Source organism: Malania oleifera, chromosome 6 (genome assembly GCF_029873635.1).
Source record: "Malania oleifera isolate guangnan ecotype guangnan chromosome 6, ASM2987363v1, whole genome shotgun sequence".
Classification (NCBI taxonomy): Eukaryota; Viridiplantae; Streptophyta; class Magnoliopsida; order Santalales; family Ximeniaceae; genus Malania; species Malania oleifera.
In genome coordinates, this window is record NC_080422.1 from 11,290,089 (window position 1) to 11,304,948 (window position 14,860).

General features: G+C 37.1%; 1 protein-coding gene across 4 annotated transcripts in view; it reads left to right on the forward strand.

The window, feature by feature from the left end:
• LOC131157155 (probable inactive ATP-dependent zinc metalloprotease FTSHI 2, chloroplastic) overlaps positions 1-13,543 on the forward strand; it is a 38,201-nt gene extending 24,658 nt beyond the window's left edge. Inside the window, exons 8-13 of one of the 4 annotated variants that reach the window (XR_009137233.1) lie at positions 10,070-10,148; positions 11,329-11,451; positions 12,219-12,275; positions 12,354-12,594; positions 12,730-13,033; positions 13,108-13,543. Coding sequence is in view for 2 of the 4 variants with exons in the window: in XM_058111075.1 (XP_057967058.1) it covers positions 10,070-10,148; positions 11,329-11,451; positions 12,219-12,275; positions 12,354-12,566 (472 nt within the window). In the remaining 2 variants the exon portion in view is untranslated. Of the gene's footprint in view, positions 1-10,069; positions 10,149-11,328; positions 11,452-12,218; positions 12,276-12,353; positions 12,595-12,729 lie in introns of all 4 variants that reach the window. The other 3 variants (XR_009137232.1, XM_058111075.1, XM_058111074.1) reach the window with 3 other exon arrangements.
• The last annotated feature ends 1,317 nt before the right edge of the window (positions 13,544-14,860 follow it).

Genomic DNA, 14,860 nt, shown 5'->3' on the forward strand with positions numbered 1-14,860 from the left:
TTACATGAAGTTGTAATGAGCTTTTGTACAAGTTTCCCCTGAACAAAGTGGAATCAACTTTAATGTGTTTTGTCCACTCATGGAAGACCGGGTTGGAGACAATATGAATAGTAGCTTGATTATCACAAATCAACTCCATTGTCGAAGGATGGGGAAAACTTGGTTTTCCCAACATGTTCTTCAGCGAAACAAGTTCACATGTAGTGTGAGGCTCTAACTCAACACTTGACCTAGCCACAACAATTTGTTTCTTACTCATCCAAGAAACCAAATTACCACTCGATTGTGGTTCTTCTATCGAATGGTGACCTAACCCAATTTACATCTGCATATCTTTGAATATAAGTGTGACCTCAGTTCTGATATAAGAGATCTCTTCCTAGTGCACCATTTAGATATCTCAAAATGCAAATTATTGCGTCCCAATGACTTGTTTTGGGAGAATCAATAAACTGATTCGCAATACTTGTTGCAAAAGATATGTCTGGTCGAGTGACTATGAGATAATTCAACTTTCCAACAAGCCTTCGGTGTAGTCTTGGGTTAGGCAACAAATCATCCATATTTGGAGCTTACTTATGTTGAATAATTTGGTAAAATGGAAGACCTAACATCAATAATAGATCTCTCCCTCTATTTATAATATATGTCAAGTACATACCAATGACTATGGGAGTGTTTGGTGAAATTAAGTGTTAAGTGTTGAACACTGAATTCAAATATGATTTTGTGTACCGACTCTAAATTGAACTGGTCACTGATCTAAAATTTGAATTATTTTAATTGCTTCGTATCATATGTGCCATTTTTCAATTTTATCTTAAGAGTATAAATATTTGATATATTGGTGAGCAATTACATAAGCTAAAGTTTTTAATTATAAATAAGAATAATATAATTTTAATATTATTCAAAATAAAATTTATTATTTTAATTTTATCACTTGGGTATTGAGTTTTTTGTCATTTTCATATTTTATAAGGGGTGCAATTGGGAAAGAGATCTCTGAATCTGAATTAGACATGTTTCCATGTCTAATTCTATCAAAGGAATTTTAAGAAAATTTAGAGCTACCACCAAACGCACCAAACGTTCTAATGTCTAATCGGTTCACTTATTTAGTGAACTAGTTTAGACTTAGCCTCTATTCAAAGGTCATGCAAATCAAACAAATGCTCCCTATAATACCCTAACTATCTCACACGTACATAACTCTAGCCCATACTAATAATGCAAAATGTCCAAATAACCTTTAACAGTTATAAATAATGAAGAAATAAATAACACTTGTAGATTTCGATACCTTGGATCTATTATGCAAATTAAAGGAGAAATTGAAGAGGATGTAATACATAGAGTTAAAGCAGGTTGGGTAAAATGGAGAAATGCTTCAAGTGTGCTTTGTGATCATAGAATACTCTTAAAATTTAAAAATAAGTTTTTTAGGATGACTATAAGACCAGCTATGCTATATGGATCAGAATGTTGGGCAATGAAGAAACAAAATATCCAAAAAGTAAAAGTTGTTGAGATGAGAATGCTTAGATGGACGAGTGGTATAACACTGAAAGATAGATTAAGAAATGAACATATTCGCGGTAAGTTAGGTGTAGTTCGTATAGAAGAATAGATAACGGAGGGACGACTCAGATGATTTGGGCACTTGCAACGAAGGCCACATAGTGCGCCAGTGAGGAAGAGTGAGTTAGTTACTATGAGGGGCAGTAGAAGGGGTAGGGGTAGATTTACAATAACTTGGAATGAGATAGTGAGTAAGAATATAACAGCCCTGAATTTGTTAGAATAAATGGTTCATGATCACATAAATTGGCAGAAAAGGATTCATATAGCCAACCCCACCTAGTGGGACTTAAGGCTTGGTTTTGTTGTTGTTGTTGTCGTAGTTATGAAGTATCTTGACTAGTGCATCAAGTTGAGTTCTTATTTGAGAGAAGCCGGCATAAAGATGCTAAAACAACTTAGAATGATCGTTCATTAAATATAACCAAGTGATTCTAGAGTAGTAGTTGACAAATATAACAAATCCTAGAGTAATAATTGACAAATGTAACAAAGTATCAAAACCTGAATGCTGGCGTGACATGACAAGTACCCATAACATTGGAATAGACTAACATGAAAGGGCTGACAATCCGTTTATTGACTCAGGAAGCAAAGGGAACACAATGGTGCCTTCCTAATTGACAAGACTTGCACCCAAGATTAGACACAAAACTCAAACTAGGAACTAGCTATTTTAACTTGTCAAATGAAGGATGACCTTGGCAATAATGGACTTGAAGCAGCGTAACAACAGAGCATTGCAAGCAGTAGGAGGAGAGAGTGACTCAAAGTAGTAAAGTTGACCAGCCTCACATCCTGTGCTAATTGGCTTCCTCATGATCTTGAATAACAACAAAATAAAAAAAGAAGGTTATAGAACAATTTAGTGACCTCATAATTTTACTAATAGACATGAGATTGAGGAGGGATTTAGGAATGTAGAGAATGACTTACTGTCCTTATCCCTTTTAACTATAGCAATGGACCCATTAGCAAGGGTAACTTGAGGTTGATTTTTAAATAGTGGAGGGCAGAAAAGAAGTTGGCTGCGCATGTGTGCGTGATACGGTCTATGGTAGTAGAGTCGATAACCCAAGGACTAGCAGGAGAGCATGCTATAGGATTACCTTTTTGAGCAAACGATGCATTGTGAGGATATGCTTGTTGGGATGTCTCATACTGCAGGAACCTTGAATACTCCTCAAACAGTTAGATTACATTCTTCACCAATGGTGACTGATGAGGGAAACATACTTTGGATTTGTGGACTCATACCAACACATACACAACCTTAACTATGGGAGCAAGTCAGAAGCACACAATGAACAGTTTACTTTTGGGGTTTGTGGACTCCATCACCACACGCACAACCTTCGGCAACTGAGCGAACCACAAATGCACAATGAACAAGATAAACAACCGAACAAATCACAAACACAACAAATGCCACCTTTTCAGGCCCTAATAAACTTAGTAAAATGACAAACAGCTTCAGGCAGTATCAAACAATCATTCCTCGAGCGCTGAACATGAACAACTAAAAAGGTGAGATCTTTAGGCAAAGAATCACCAAAAACTCAGCAATATGGTTATAGAGGGATTCGAACAGTGTAGGATCAACTCAGGCCAAAGACATGCCTGTATGAAGCTTCACGTTCTGCCACGTGGGGTTGGCCCTACTTGCCATCAACTACCACGTGAGGGGTGTGTGGGAGCAGCTCCAGCAATGGGTATTCAGTGGTATCCAGGTCGGCAGTGTCTGTGGGTGGCTATGGTGTTGGTTCTGCAAAACCTATAGGGGTTTTTGTGTTCCTGAACTGGCGGTGTTGCCCAGGGAATATCCGGCAACTGCTGTGGCTTTCAGAAGCTGCTGGCTGGTTTTCAGACCTAAGGTGGTGCTGGCAATACTCCTATGATGGTTAGACAGGCTGCAGATTTAGGATTTTAGGCTTCAGTTTGATGGTGACTGGCAATTAGGATTTAGGTATGGGAACCTTGCTCTGATACCATGTTAAAATATTGGATAAAATGGAAGACCTGATCACATTGATAGGTCTTTCCCTCTATTTGTAGCATACGAGAGTACATAACAATGACTATATTATCCTTGTGAACTCTCACACTTAACTCACACATGCTAACACTGCAATAACACACCTCAATACTACTAAATTACTAAAGTAACTAGTTGTCAAATATTTTGTGAATGGCCGAATGAAATTGGCGTTGAGTTCTGTATATTATATATAGACTTTACAAGAATGCTATACATGGAAAGTAAATAAGGTCTAGCATGATTCTAGCCCTATACAAGTAAACTATGATCTGTCAAGCCCTATACATGTAAACTAAATATATGCTAGCTGTACAAAATAATGAATTGAAATATAAGGAAATAAATGTGGGCTGAAGTAAGGAAAGAAATCTTTTGCTTTGCTGTTTGCTGTTCTGTTGACAGCCCCCCTCAAATTGATGCGGGTTGATCAACAAGCATCAATTTTCTATTTAGGAAGTAATGTCGATGACGAGTGAGAGCCTTGGTAAAGATATCCGCAATTTGTAATTCAGTGGAAATGTGTGGAAGAGTGATAACACAAGCTTCAAATGCTTCACAGATAGAGTGACAATTGACTTCAATATGCTTCGTGCGCTCATGATAGACAGGATTGGCCGTGATATGGATAGCACTCGTATTATCGGCATGTAGAGGTGTAGGATCGGTCTCCAAAAAATCTAGCTCAGCAAGCAAGCCTCAAAGCCAATTTCAGAATAAGTGAGAGACATCGCTTGGTATTCAGATTCCGTCGATGACTTAGAAACTCTGTCTTGCTTCTTACTCTTCTAAGAGATCAATGCATCACCTAAAAACACACCCCAATCAGTGATGGAGCAGTGTGTATCCGCACAACCAGCCCAATCAGCGTTGCTATAAGCAGCAAGGCGAGTAGAATTGCCTGCAGGCAAGAATAGACCACGGGCAGAAGTGCCTTGAACATAGCGTATGATCCTACGGACAGAAGCTAAATGAAGATGACATGGAGTCTAAAGAAACTTGCTGACTTGCTATACAGCAAAAAAAATGTCTGGTCTAGTAATGGTGAGACAGATTAGACTACCCACCAACTTTCGGTATAAACTTGGATCAACAAGTAAATCACCCTCCTCTTTGCGAAGCTTGACATTTAATTCCATGGGAGTATGAACAGAAGTACCATTTTGAAGGCCAGTTGCGGCCACCAAGTCACTAGCATACTTATGTTGATTGAGTGAAATACTTGAGGGACTACGATTCACCTCAAGACCAAGAAAATATGTGAGAGACCCAAGATCCTTCATATGAAAGCACTCTGAGAGATGAGTCTTGAGCTGAGCAAGAAAAGCAGAATCGGAACCAGTAATCACAATATCATCAACATAAACCAAAAGAACAACAATATCCATGTCTGATTTCTGAAGAAACAATGAAGTGTCATACTTGCTTAGCTTGAATGAAAATTGTAATAAAGTGGTGTGGAATTTATCAAATCAGGCCCTCGGAGCTTGTTTGAGATCATAAAGAGAACGACGAAACTTACACACATGTGAAGTTGGAGAGGGAAACAAGCCCAAGGGTGGCTTCATATAAATGCACTCTTCAAGATCCCCGTGAAGAAAAGCATTCTTGACATCCATCTAATGTAGTGGCTACTCACTGGAAGCAATAGTAGCCAGAATCGTACGAACAATAGTCATCTTAGCCACATGAGCGAAGGTCTCTTCATAATTGACACCATATTCTTGATTATTCCCAAGTGCAACAAGGCGAGCTTTGTAACGGTCCAGACTTCCATCAGATTGGACCTTGACTAAGTAAACCCATTTACAACCCAGAGGAACAATGGTGGGAGGACAAGGCTCAATGCCCCAAATGTGATTGACCTTTAGAGCAAAAATTTCTTCCTGCATAGCTTGTCGCCAACAATCATGCTTGGCAACGTGTGAGTAGGAAGTAGAAATATCTAAATTGGACAATGCAGCAGTAAGAGCTGAAATAGAGTTATTAGAACTTGAAGAGGGAAACCCATACCTGTTTGGGGGTAGGGGTACAGATACTTGAGAAGAGCGACGTACCAAAGGCTCTGGAGGTGCTGCAACTGACTGAATTTGGAGCATGGTAGGATCAGATATCAGATGAGCGATCAGAAGAGACGGTGGGCTGGGACACCACGTATACACAATACTTGGTTTAAAACGAGATCTGACTGGTTCAGGATTCGAGAACTGCTCCTCAAAGGAGGGGAGAATCACAGTAGGAGAGGAGGGTACAGAGGACATAGGAAAGGAATGTTGATTTTCAATGAAAATAACATTCCTAGAAATGCGTGTACGATGTAATGTAGGATCATAGCAAATAAATCCCTTTTGACACACGTTGTATCCCGACAATGCACGTTGAACAGATTGAGTAGATAATTTATGTCGCTTATGAGGAGGTAAATGAACAAAACATATACAACCAAAGGTATGGAGGTTATCGTAAGCAAATAAACGGAAATAGGGAGACTCCATGAGTAGCACTTGAGAACGTAAACGATTAATCAAGTAAGTAGCAGTTTTCAGAGCCTCAACCCAGAACAAGGATGGAACATAGGATTCCAGCAAGAGTGTACGGACCACATCTAGAAGATGACGATTTTTTCGTTTGGCTACTCCATTCTGTTGGGGAGTATTAGGACATGAATGTTGATGAATAATGCCTTTAGAAGCCAAAAATGCCTGAAACTCAGTAGACACATATTCACCACTAGAATCTGTGCGTAGTGTCTTAATAGAAGTAGAAAATTGATTGTCAACATACGCTAAAAACTTAGTGAAAGTACGAAAAACCTCAGATTTAGAGCGAAGAAGGTAGACCTAAGTAAATCTACTATGATCATCAATGAAAGTCGCATAGTATTTAAATTTTTAATGTGAACTAACCAGGGAAGGTCCCCAAGCATCACTATGGATAAGCTCAAAACACTGAGAAGCTCTACTAGCATGCAAAGGGAAGGGAAGAGTTTTGCTTTTACAAAGTTTGCAAGAGGCACACTCAAGTGATAAAGAAGAACATTCTTTATTACCAAGTAAACTAGAGTTCAATACATGAGATAAGATTTAAGTATTGGGATGACCTAAATGACGATGTCACACCATACTAAGATTTGAAACATTATTACAAGCAAAAGACTTAAATAGAAGAAAATGGAGAACGTGCTGGAATAGGAAAAAGTAGTGGAAACAAGCGCCCCACTTTAGGTCCCTTTGTGATCGGCTCCCTCGTTACTTGGTCCTGCACAACACAACCATTACTAAAAAAATTAATAGCACAATTGTTATCAACTAATTGACCAACAGAAATAAGATTCATGGAAAGCTGAGGTGCAAGAAACACATTAGTGAACTTAGAAGAGGCATCTTTGATAGTAGCTATTGGCAAAGAACTGCCATTGGCAGTCTGAATAGCAGATTGATCAGCGTAGGGCCGAACATGACACAAGGTAGTGGGATTATTCGTCATGTGATTCGAGGCACCCAAGTCCACATACTAGAGATTAGTAGAATTGTTACCTTGAAGCCCCATTGCTGATAATGTTGAAATTAGCATTTGTTGCACCATTTTGGGTGTGCAGTAATTTGTTGGAGGAGGTGCAGGAACAGAGAAGTTACCTGAAGAAGAGCCAGGAGCTGCAAACGTCATTGTGGGGCGGTACACTAATTGAAGTCTGGAATGCCTGGGTTTGATGTTTCTGCGAGTGGATATGATATTCTTTGATAATGTGACCCTTCTTCTTGCAATAAAAGCAGAATTTCTTGGAACAATTAGTAGCGATATGTCCAAATTCTTTGCAGCAAAAACACTGCAAAGTGCTAGAATGCGCAGTTGGTCCTCGTCGTTGAGCAGCTTAAGTAACAGGGATATACCCGGAACTACCATGAGATTGTGCCAGAATAACTTGAGTACTAAGCCGTTGTTCTTCACGAAGTAACTCACCAAAACAAACATCCAGAGAAGGAACAGGAGAGTGATTTAGCAGAGGCGAGCGAACAGATTCATAGTTGGGGCGGAGTTTCATAAGAAACTGATCATGACGACTAGTCTCATGAAAACGTTGAATAATGGGAAGAGAAGCCATAGGAACATCCGCAGTTACCAGATTAGAATATTCATTCCAAAGAGTTAGAAACCCCGAATAATAGTCTTGGGTGGAACGATTGTCATGTTGAAACATGGTAATCGCATGCTCTAACTAAAAACGACAGACACCGTTATTTTGATGATAAACTGTTTTTAAATAAGTCCACATAGATTGAGCGGTGTGATAAGGTTGTAAGTTGGAGACAATATGTGGTTCAACCGAGCCAAGAAGCCAAGACATAATCCGAGCATCAAGCACAGCCCATGAAGGACAAGCTGTGGACTCCTTGGATTTATCAGGATTGGGTGCACAATCCGTGCTATCAATATGACCCCAAAGATCTTTTCCCTTCAGGCAAAGTCCAAACTGAAAAGTCCACATAGAATAATTGTTGCCCGTAACTTGGCGCACACAGGTGCGGAGTCCATGCTAAATAATGGAAAAAATCGAGAAGCACAAAAAAAAACAGGCTGTGCCGAAAGAAACAGACCACCAGAAAGTCTAGAAGCCCAAAATAAACAGCACAGGTACAAAGAAAAACCAAGAACAACCTCCCTGCACTAAAAAATTAAATTTAGAACCAGAAAACTGCACTAAAAATTAAATCTTGAACCAAAAACCTGCTGTGCCAAGATAAGTGCCAGAAACAGCAACAGAAAGCTGTTGCCTGCTTGCCGAGAGTCACAAACAGCAACAGAAACTGGAGAAATAAGTGGCAAACCAGAAACTTGCTGTGCCTGCTTGCCGAAAGTCACAAACAACAGAAAACTGTTGCCTGCTTGCCGAGAATCACAAGGACGAAAAGTGGAGGAATAAATGGCAACCCAGAAACCTGCTGTGCCGACAGCCACGCAGCTGCAGAATTACCAAAGGAACAGAGAAAAAAATTCCAGAAGAGAAAATAAAACCCCAACAGCCACGAAACCAAGAAGACAAAAAATCGAAGGGGAAAAAAAACCTAGCATTCGGCTGGCTCTGATACCATGTCAAATATTTTGTGAATGGCTGAATGAAATTGGCCTTGAGTTCTGTATATTATATACAGACTTTACAAGAATGCAATACATGGAAAGTAAATAAGGTCTAGCATGATTCTAGCCCTATACAAGTAAACTATAATCTGTCAAGCCCCATACATGTAAACTAAATATATGCAAACTGTACAAAATAATGAATTGAATATAAGGAAATAAATGTGGGCTGAAGTAAGGAAAGAAATCTTTTGCTTTGCTGTTTTGCTGTTCCGTTGACACTAGTAACATAACTATCAGTTGTTCTGAAAAAGTTTAGGTTCGAGAGTTTTGAGATTTGCTTAGATTAGAACTTTCTATGATATTTTTATTTAAACATTTAACAAAATGTTGATAGCCCTAATTTGCTAACCAAATCTAATTTAAAATTCAAAAATCTAAAATGCTTAAGCCTCAACCCTAGAAAGCACAAATGTACCTAGGGCTTTTGTGGTCACCAAAGTCAAGAAATTTTGCTTCCCTTAGCACCTGTACTATGTTCTTAATTGGCCATAATTCTCAATCAAATGCCCTAGCACCCCAGATGGTACTTGCATTTGGCGTTGGCATCATATAAGAAGGGTGTGCCGGTGTTGTGGGTATTGGCACAATCAGATGGTTTCTCAATAATTGGGGCAATAACTCACCACACATCATGGGTATGGGCTGGCATTCAATCCTTTTCCATTCCCTATGGTCCCTCTGTTCTGTAGTCTGCCTGGCCTACCTCAGTACTAAAATCAGAGCCGATATGTTGCTATGACTGGAGTGATAGTACTAACCACTAAATGACATAAGACTTCCTGTTGAGCCTCTTTTCTTTTCCTAGAGTTCCTTATATTTTGGCATCTTTCTACCATCTGAACCTCCTCTTTGTTGTTTTTAAACTACTTCTTTGCTTGCTCTGACCTGGGGTCCGGAATTTTGCCACTCCTGACCGCATATTGATATGCTCCTGGCGGTTATTAGGTCCGCAAAATTATGTGATCGCCTTTCAGGACTTCCATATTTTAGACCAGGCCTTAGGGCGTTTTGGGCATGCCTTATCTTGAGGTGAGCCTCGATTTTGCTTTTTAAAACATTTGGTTTTAGTGATAATTATAATTCCAACACAAATAAGTAATAATAAATTATTGCAATGGGGATAAATAATAACAGCATTACTGCTACTATGAGGATAATAATGCAGGGCTCTGAAAAGGCAATGTCCTGCGTGGAGTATTTAATTTTTTTTTAAAAGCTCTATTAATAGCTATTTTGAAAATGCAGTTGATACACCTTCTCCATTATCTCCTTTCCTTTTTTTCTTTACTTCATTTTTTGTTAAACTGCATGCAGTCGCCAATCCCTTCTGGATCATATCACTGTCCAGTTAGCACCACGTGCAGCTGATGAGATTTGGCATGGTGAGGGTCAGGTATGAAATCATTTTACTCAATTGTGTGTGCTAGCACATGCATGTGAAATATCTGTCTGAGTGCTCTTTTGCACCAATTGGAGTTATTCTGATTTCTGAATGACTTTGCGCTTGTATTATCTAAATATTTTTGCATAACATTTTTATTGAACTTTCATCAGCATTTAGTAATTATATTGATAATTCTCCTCCTTGGATCTTGTTCAAGTGTTTCCACTGCTTTAACATGATAGAGCAGGTGGAGACACTTTCAACTATTCTAGGCATTGACATTCTATCAGTTCTTAAGAATAGAAATCGTATCATTTTTTTTTTTTTCTGGAAAATGCATCTTACAATATTTTGAGTCAATACTTTATTATACCAAGTGTAAAATCTAAAAATTTTCATGCGCAATAGCATATTACTTAATGTTGATAAAAACTAAAGTTGTTATGAACTATTTTTGTTGAAAATTTGCAAGTAAAACAATTTTTAGAATTAACATATTCAGTGATGGTTTTTTCTCACTAGAATTAAGATAAACGAAAAGAAGGCAATTGACTTCTATTCTTACTTTTTCTTCTGCTTGTAGCAAGAGTGCAGCACTTAAAAGTATGTTTAGAACACGTAAAACTATCTTAATGACTAATTTATGTAACATAAACACTTCTACAAGTTGGACTTGTGTCAGATACTCTTCAACCCTGTTGACACTTATCTTGCACACACACACCCAAACATGATCTTAAGTATGTTACCTACCTTGTCCGTGTCTTTTTGCAGGTTTGATCTGTTAGCTATCCATATCACATGCTTTGATATGATCAATTTTTTTTTTTTTAAATAGCTGATCATTTTAGTTACCTTTTTCAGAGAAATTTGAAATTCTTTTTTTTTCTTTCTTTCTTTTTATGATTTATGCTTTTGTTTTGAATTTATTTTTGAGGTGTGATTGCTTTATCTTCAATGATTATTGCCTTACTATTGTGTTTTTTCATTCTAAAATTACTGCATCGTTGGCTGCTTGCCGGTTAGTATTTTGAGAGTTTTACCTCCTGGCCTGTTCCAAGATTTTTATATCATTGTTTATGAGGATTTGAGACCAAGATGTCTGGATACAGAATTTTTCATAATTCCTTTCGAATTTCATTTTCCTGAGCTGGTGCAATTGAATCCCTGATGCACTTCAAAATTCCAGTTAAGCACAATATGGGCAGAAACTGCAGATAATGCTAGATCGGCAGCACGAACCTTTGTTCTTGGTGGGCTTTCTGAGAAATATCATGGATTATCTGACTTCTGGGTTGCTGATCGAATTGATGTATGGATTCACTCTGATACTTCTTACTTCTTCAGTTCTGCTCAATGCCTTAAATTTCATTTTGGCATCAATTATGTTTGCTGAAATTATGAAATTCCTTCAAACTTGAAAGACACGGGCCTATATGCAGTCCAAGTTATTGCCTCGTACATTTCACATAATTTTTCATAATTAAGTGTCCCTATGACAGATAATGTGGAATGTAAGGTTGAATGTGGATGTTAAATTTATGTTACATTACTTGAATGGAATAAGACTGGAATAGAGTAGCTATTGTATAGTGATATAATAGTTTACAGAGAGTGAGACAGTTGTCATTTTAGGTTAAGTACCCATACAAAATGGTGTTATTCCTACTAATCTGGAAAAGAAAATAAGTGGCTATTACCAGATCTTGCCATGGGAATATGTATTCTTTGTTTTTTCATGCTGGTTGGAATAACACAAAATTTTTGTGTGGTCATTTGCCTTGGAATGACACCATCTCTCCTTGATCCCCTTCCCTGGCCCCCACATACTATTCTCTCTCCATACAATAGTTAAAACATAATCTTAATTGCTTAAAAAATACCAGAACTTTGTAGTGGCAGGTCTGAAGCATTTGAAATTTATTATATCTAGCTTAAAAACGGAATAGAATGTTTGTTCTATTGGGACTAAGAAATTTTGAAAAAGAAAAAAAAAATTTGTTTCTGCTTCTCTCTATGGTCAAGCATGGGATTGACTGTGCATCTTATGCGTTGTTTTTTGCAAATTTCATTCATCAGGAAATTGATTTGGAAGCATGTCGGATTATAGAGATGTGTTATGAACATGCAAAAGAGGTATTTTGAATTATGTGGAAGAAATAGTTACTAGCAAACGTTTTGCAACCATTTAATCGCGTGAATTTTCCACATCAGATCCTGCAGCAAAACCGAAGGCTCATGGATGCGGTGGTTGATGAACTTGTTCGAAAGAAAAGTCTGACCAAACAAGACTTCTTTCAACTAGTAGAGGTTTATGGCTCCCTCAAGCCAAGTCCTCCTAGCATACTTGATATCAGGGCTGCCAAGCGTAAACAGTTCCAAGAATTAATGAACCGGAAGGTAGCCACACTAGGGAGCAGTGTATGAGCAATTTGCCCAGAGAAGCTTCTGTCAGGTGCATATGTTGTGTTCTATGTACTGTTTTGTCTATATATTGGATTAAATGGAAAATTTTTACGTCTTTGTATCTTGCAGTTCGTGCTTTAGGATTATATTAAATGTTGTTGTATATTCATATTTTTGTCTATAGGGGGTGCACTTTGACATAGGTGCATGGCGCAAGGCACAGCAACTTAGAGATTGACATCTTGATGAAATTGGGACCACTAGATGCGAGTATCAGTCGGAAATTTGCAAAAACTACTTACCCTTGAGCTTATTGCTTGTTTAGAAACTAGTTTTCATGGACCAATGATATTTGTTTCATATGTTTTTGGATAATTCTGCCCACCCAACTCTCCATTTTGGGATTTTGGTAGGCACAATGGTTTTGGTGTTTTCACTGTTTCTGGGGGGAAGGAGGGGCCTAACAATGAAAACAATGCTGTTTTAAAGTACTTTCTGCACCTCTGAAAGTTTAGTGTTGTCATATGAGGAATTAGTTCTAACTTTTGCCCTTCCTTTCCAGGTTGAGCGTATCCCATTTTGTCACTGACCTGCACACATCTCATAGCCAACTCTGAAGAATGCATGAGCAGTTCCCAGATTCCTTGCCAAGAAACAAAGGCGTGGTGTTCGATAAATCTTGACCCAAGCTCTTGAGATGGGCATCATTAGCCTTAAAAGAAGGCTAACCTTGTACTAGTTAGGGTTGTATCCAAATAATTGTATTCTCCTGAGTTAAATTTTGTATCCCTCATGTTTTTGTTGGTGCCAATCTTGTTTCATCTTGGACAAGCCAGGTGCCCTAGCATATTGGGCAATTGCTGAGATTTTGTAATTTTGATTTTCCAGTTTCAACTGCATAGGCATTTTCCACTCTCTTGCCGGAATGCTGCACTCAGTGCACAAGGTGTCAGCCCTCCCCCCATTTCTGAATCTAATGACAGTCATTATTTACCTCTTCTTTTCCTCTTAAAGAAGAAAATAAAACCAATCTCCGTGTAGTTTTCTCTTTCCTGAATAATATTAGCAAGGAAATTTTATTCAAAAACAATTAAATGTAAAAAAAAAAAACAAAAATGTTAGTACCATGCAAAATCACATTTTTGTTCTTATTATGTATTTTGGATTTCTTTTAAAAATAGTCTCAGTAATCGTACAAGTATATGTGGGCTTTACAATTTTTTAGGTTATATTTGGGAATATATATTTTGAGTTTTAGATTTGAATTTATGTGAATTTACATGAAACTCAATACAATTTTTGTATTACATTTTATTAAAATAAGTTTTAGCTCCAAACCTTTTGAACTTTTTAAAGAAGTTTATGTAATGTCTTACAAATCTTAAATTGAATGTGCATGAAAAGTTACTACTTTATCTTAGATCCTTTCACTAAACAAGCCTAAAAAGTGTGAAAGCGTGTAAGTAATTCAATATGTGGTCCCAAAGAGCTCGACTCAAACTTTTCTTCGTTGATAATTGTTATTACACATGCATTGTTTATACATAAATTGCCAAATATAATTTTAATGAGTTCTCAACCCCAATCATATGAAGGTATTTTCCTTAAAACCCTAATGGGTTCTTAACTTTTCAAAAAAGATAAAAGAGGGAAAAAGAAAAACTCTCACACATTCAACCCAAATTATCACCAAATGTAACATAGAAATTCATTGAAGAAGAGAAAATAAAGAATGAATAAGATTTTTCTCTTTATGATGTAGAGAAAAGTCTCAAAAGGTGAGTCAGCACAATATTCTGAGTTCTCCAACATTCTATTGAATTTTTTAATTTTCATATAATTTTGCAACTATTGGTCATTTAATACTCTTCGAGGTGAATGTTTGAGCTTTGAAGAATCGTGAAAATGGTCCTTTAAATATCTCACTTGCCAAGAATATTCCAAAATTTTTGGCAACAAAATTCTTGAACTTAAATACCTATTGTAAATATTAAAGTGCAGGATTATTATTATTATTATTATTATTATTATTATTATTATTAGACTCAAATAAATAATCAAAAGAGTATATAAAGGCACAATAAACACTAATTACATATATATATATATATATATATATATATATATATATATTTCAAAATCAAAGTAACCTATTAGCTTATTCTTTGCAAGCGACACGTTATTAAAAAAAATATGTTTTTCAAAAAAAAAAAAATTATTGTTCACTTCTTTTGATTTACCATTTTTCTAAAAAATAAAAAGAAGTTATAAAGATTTGTTTAAAATTTGAAGCGTGAGCCTAATTTTTTAAATTA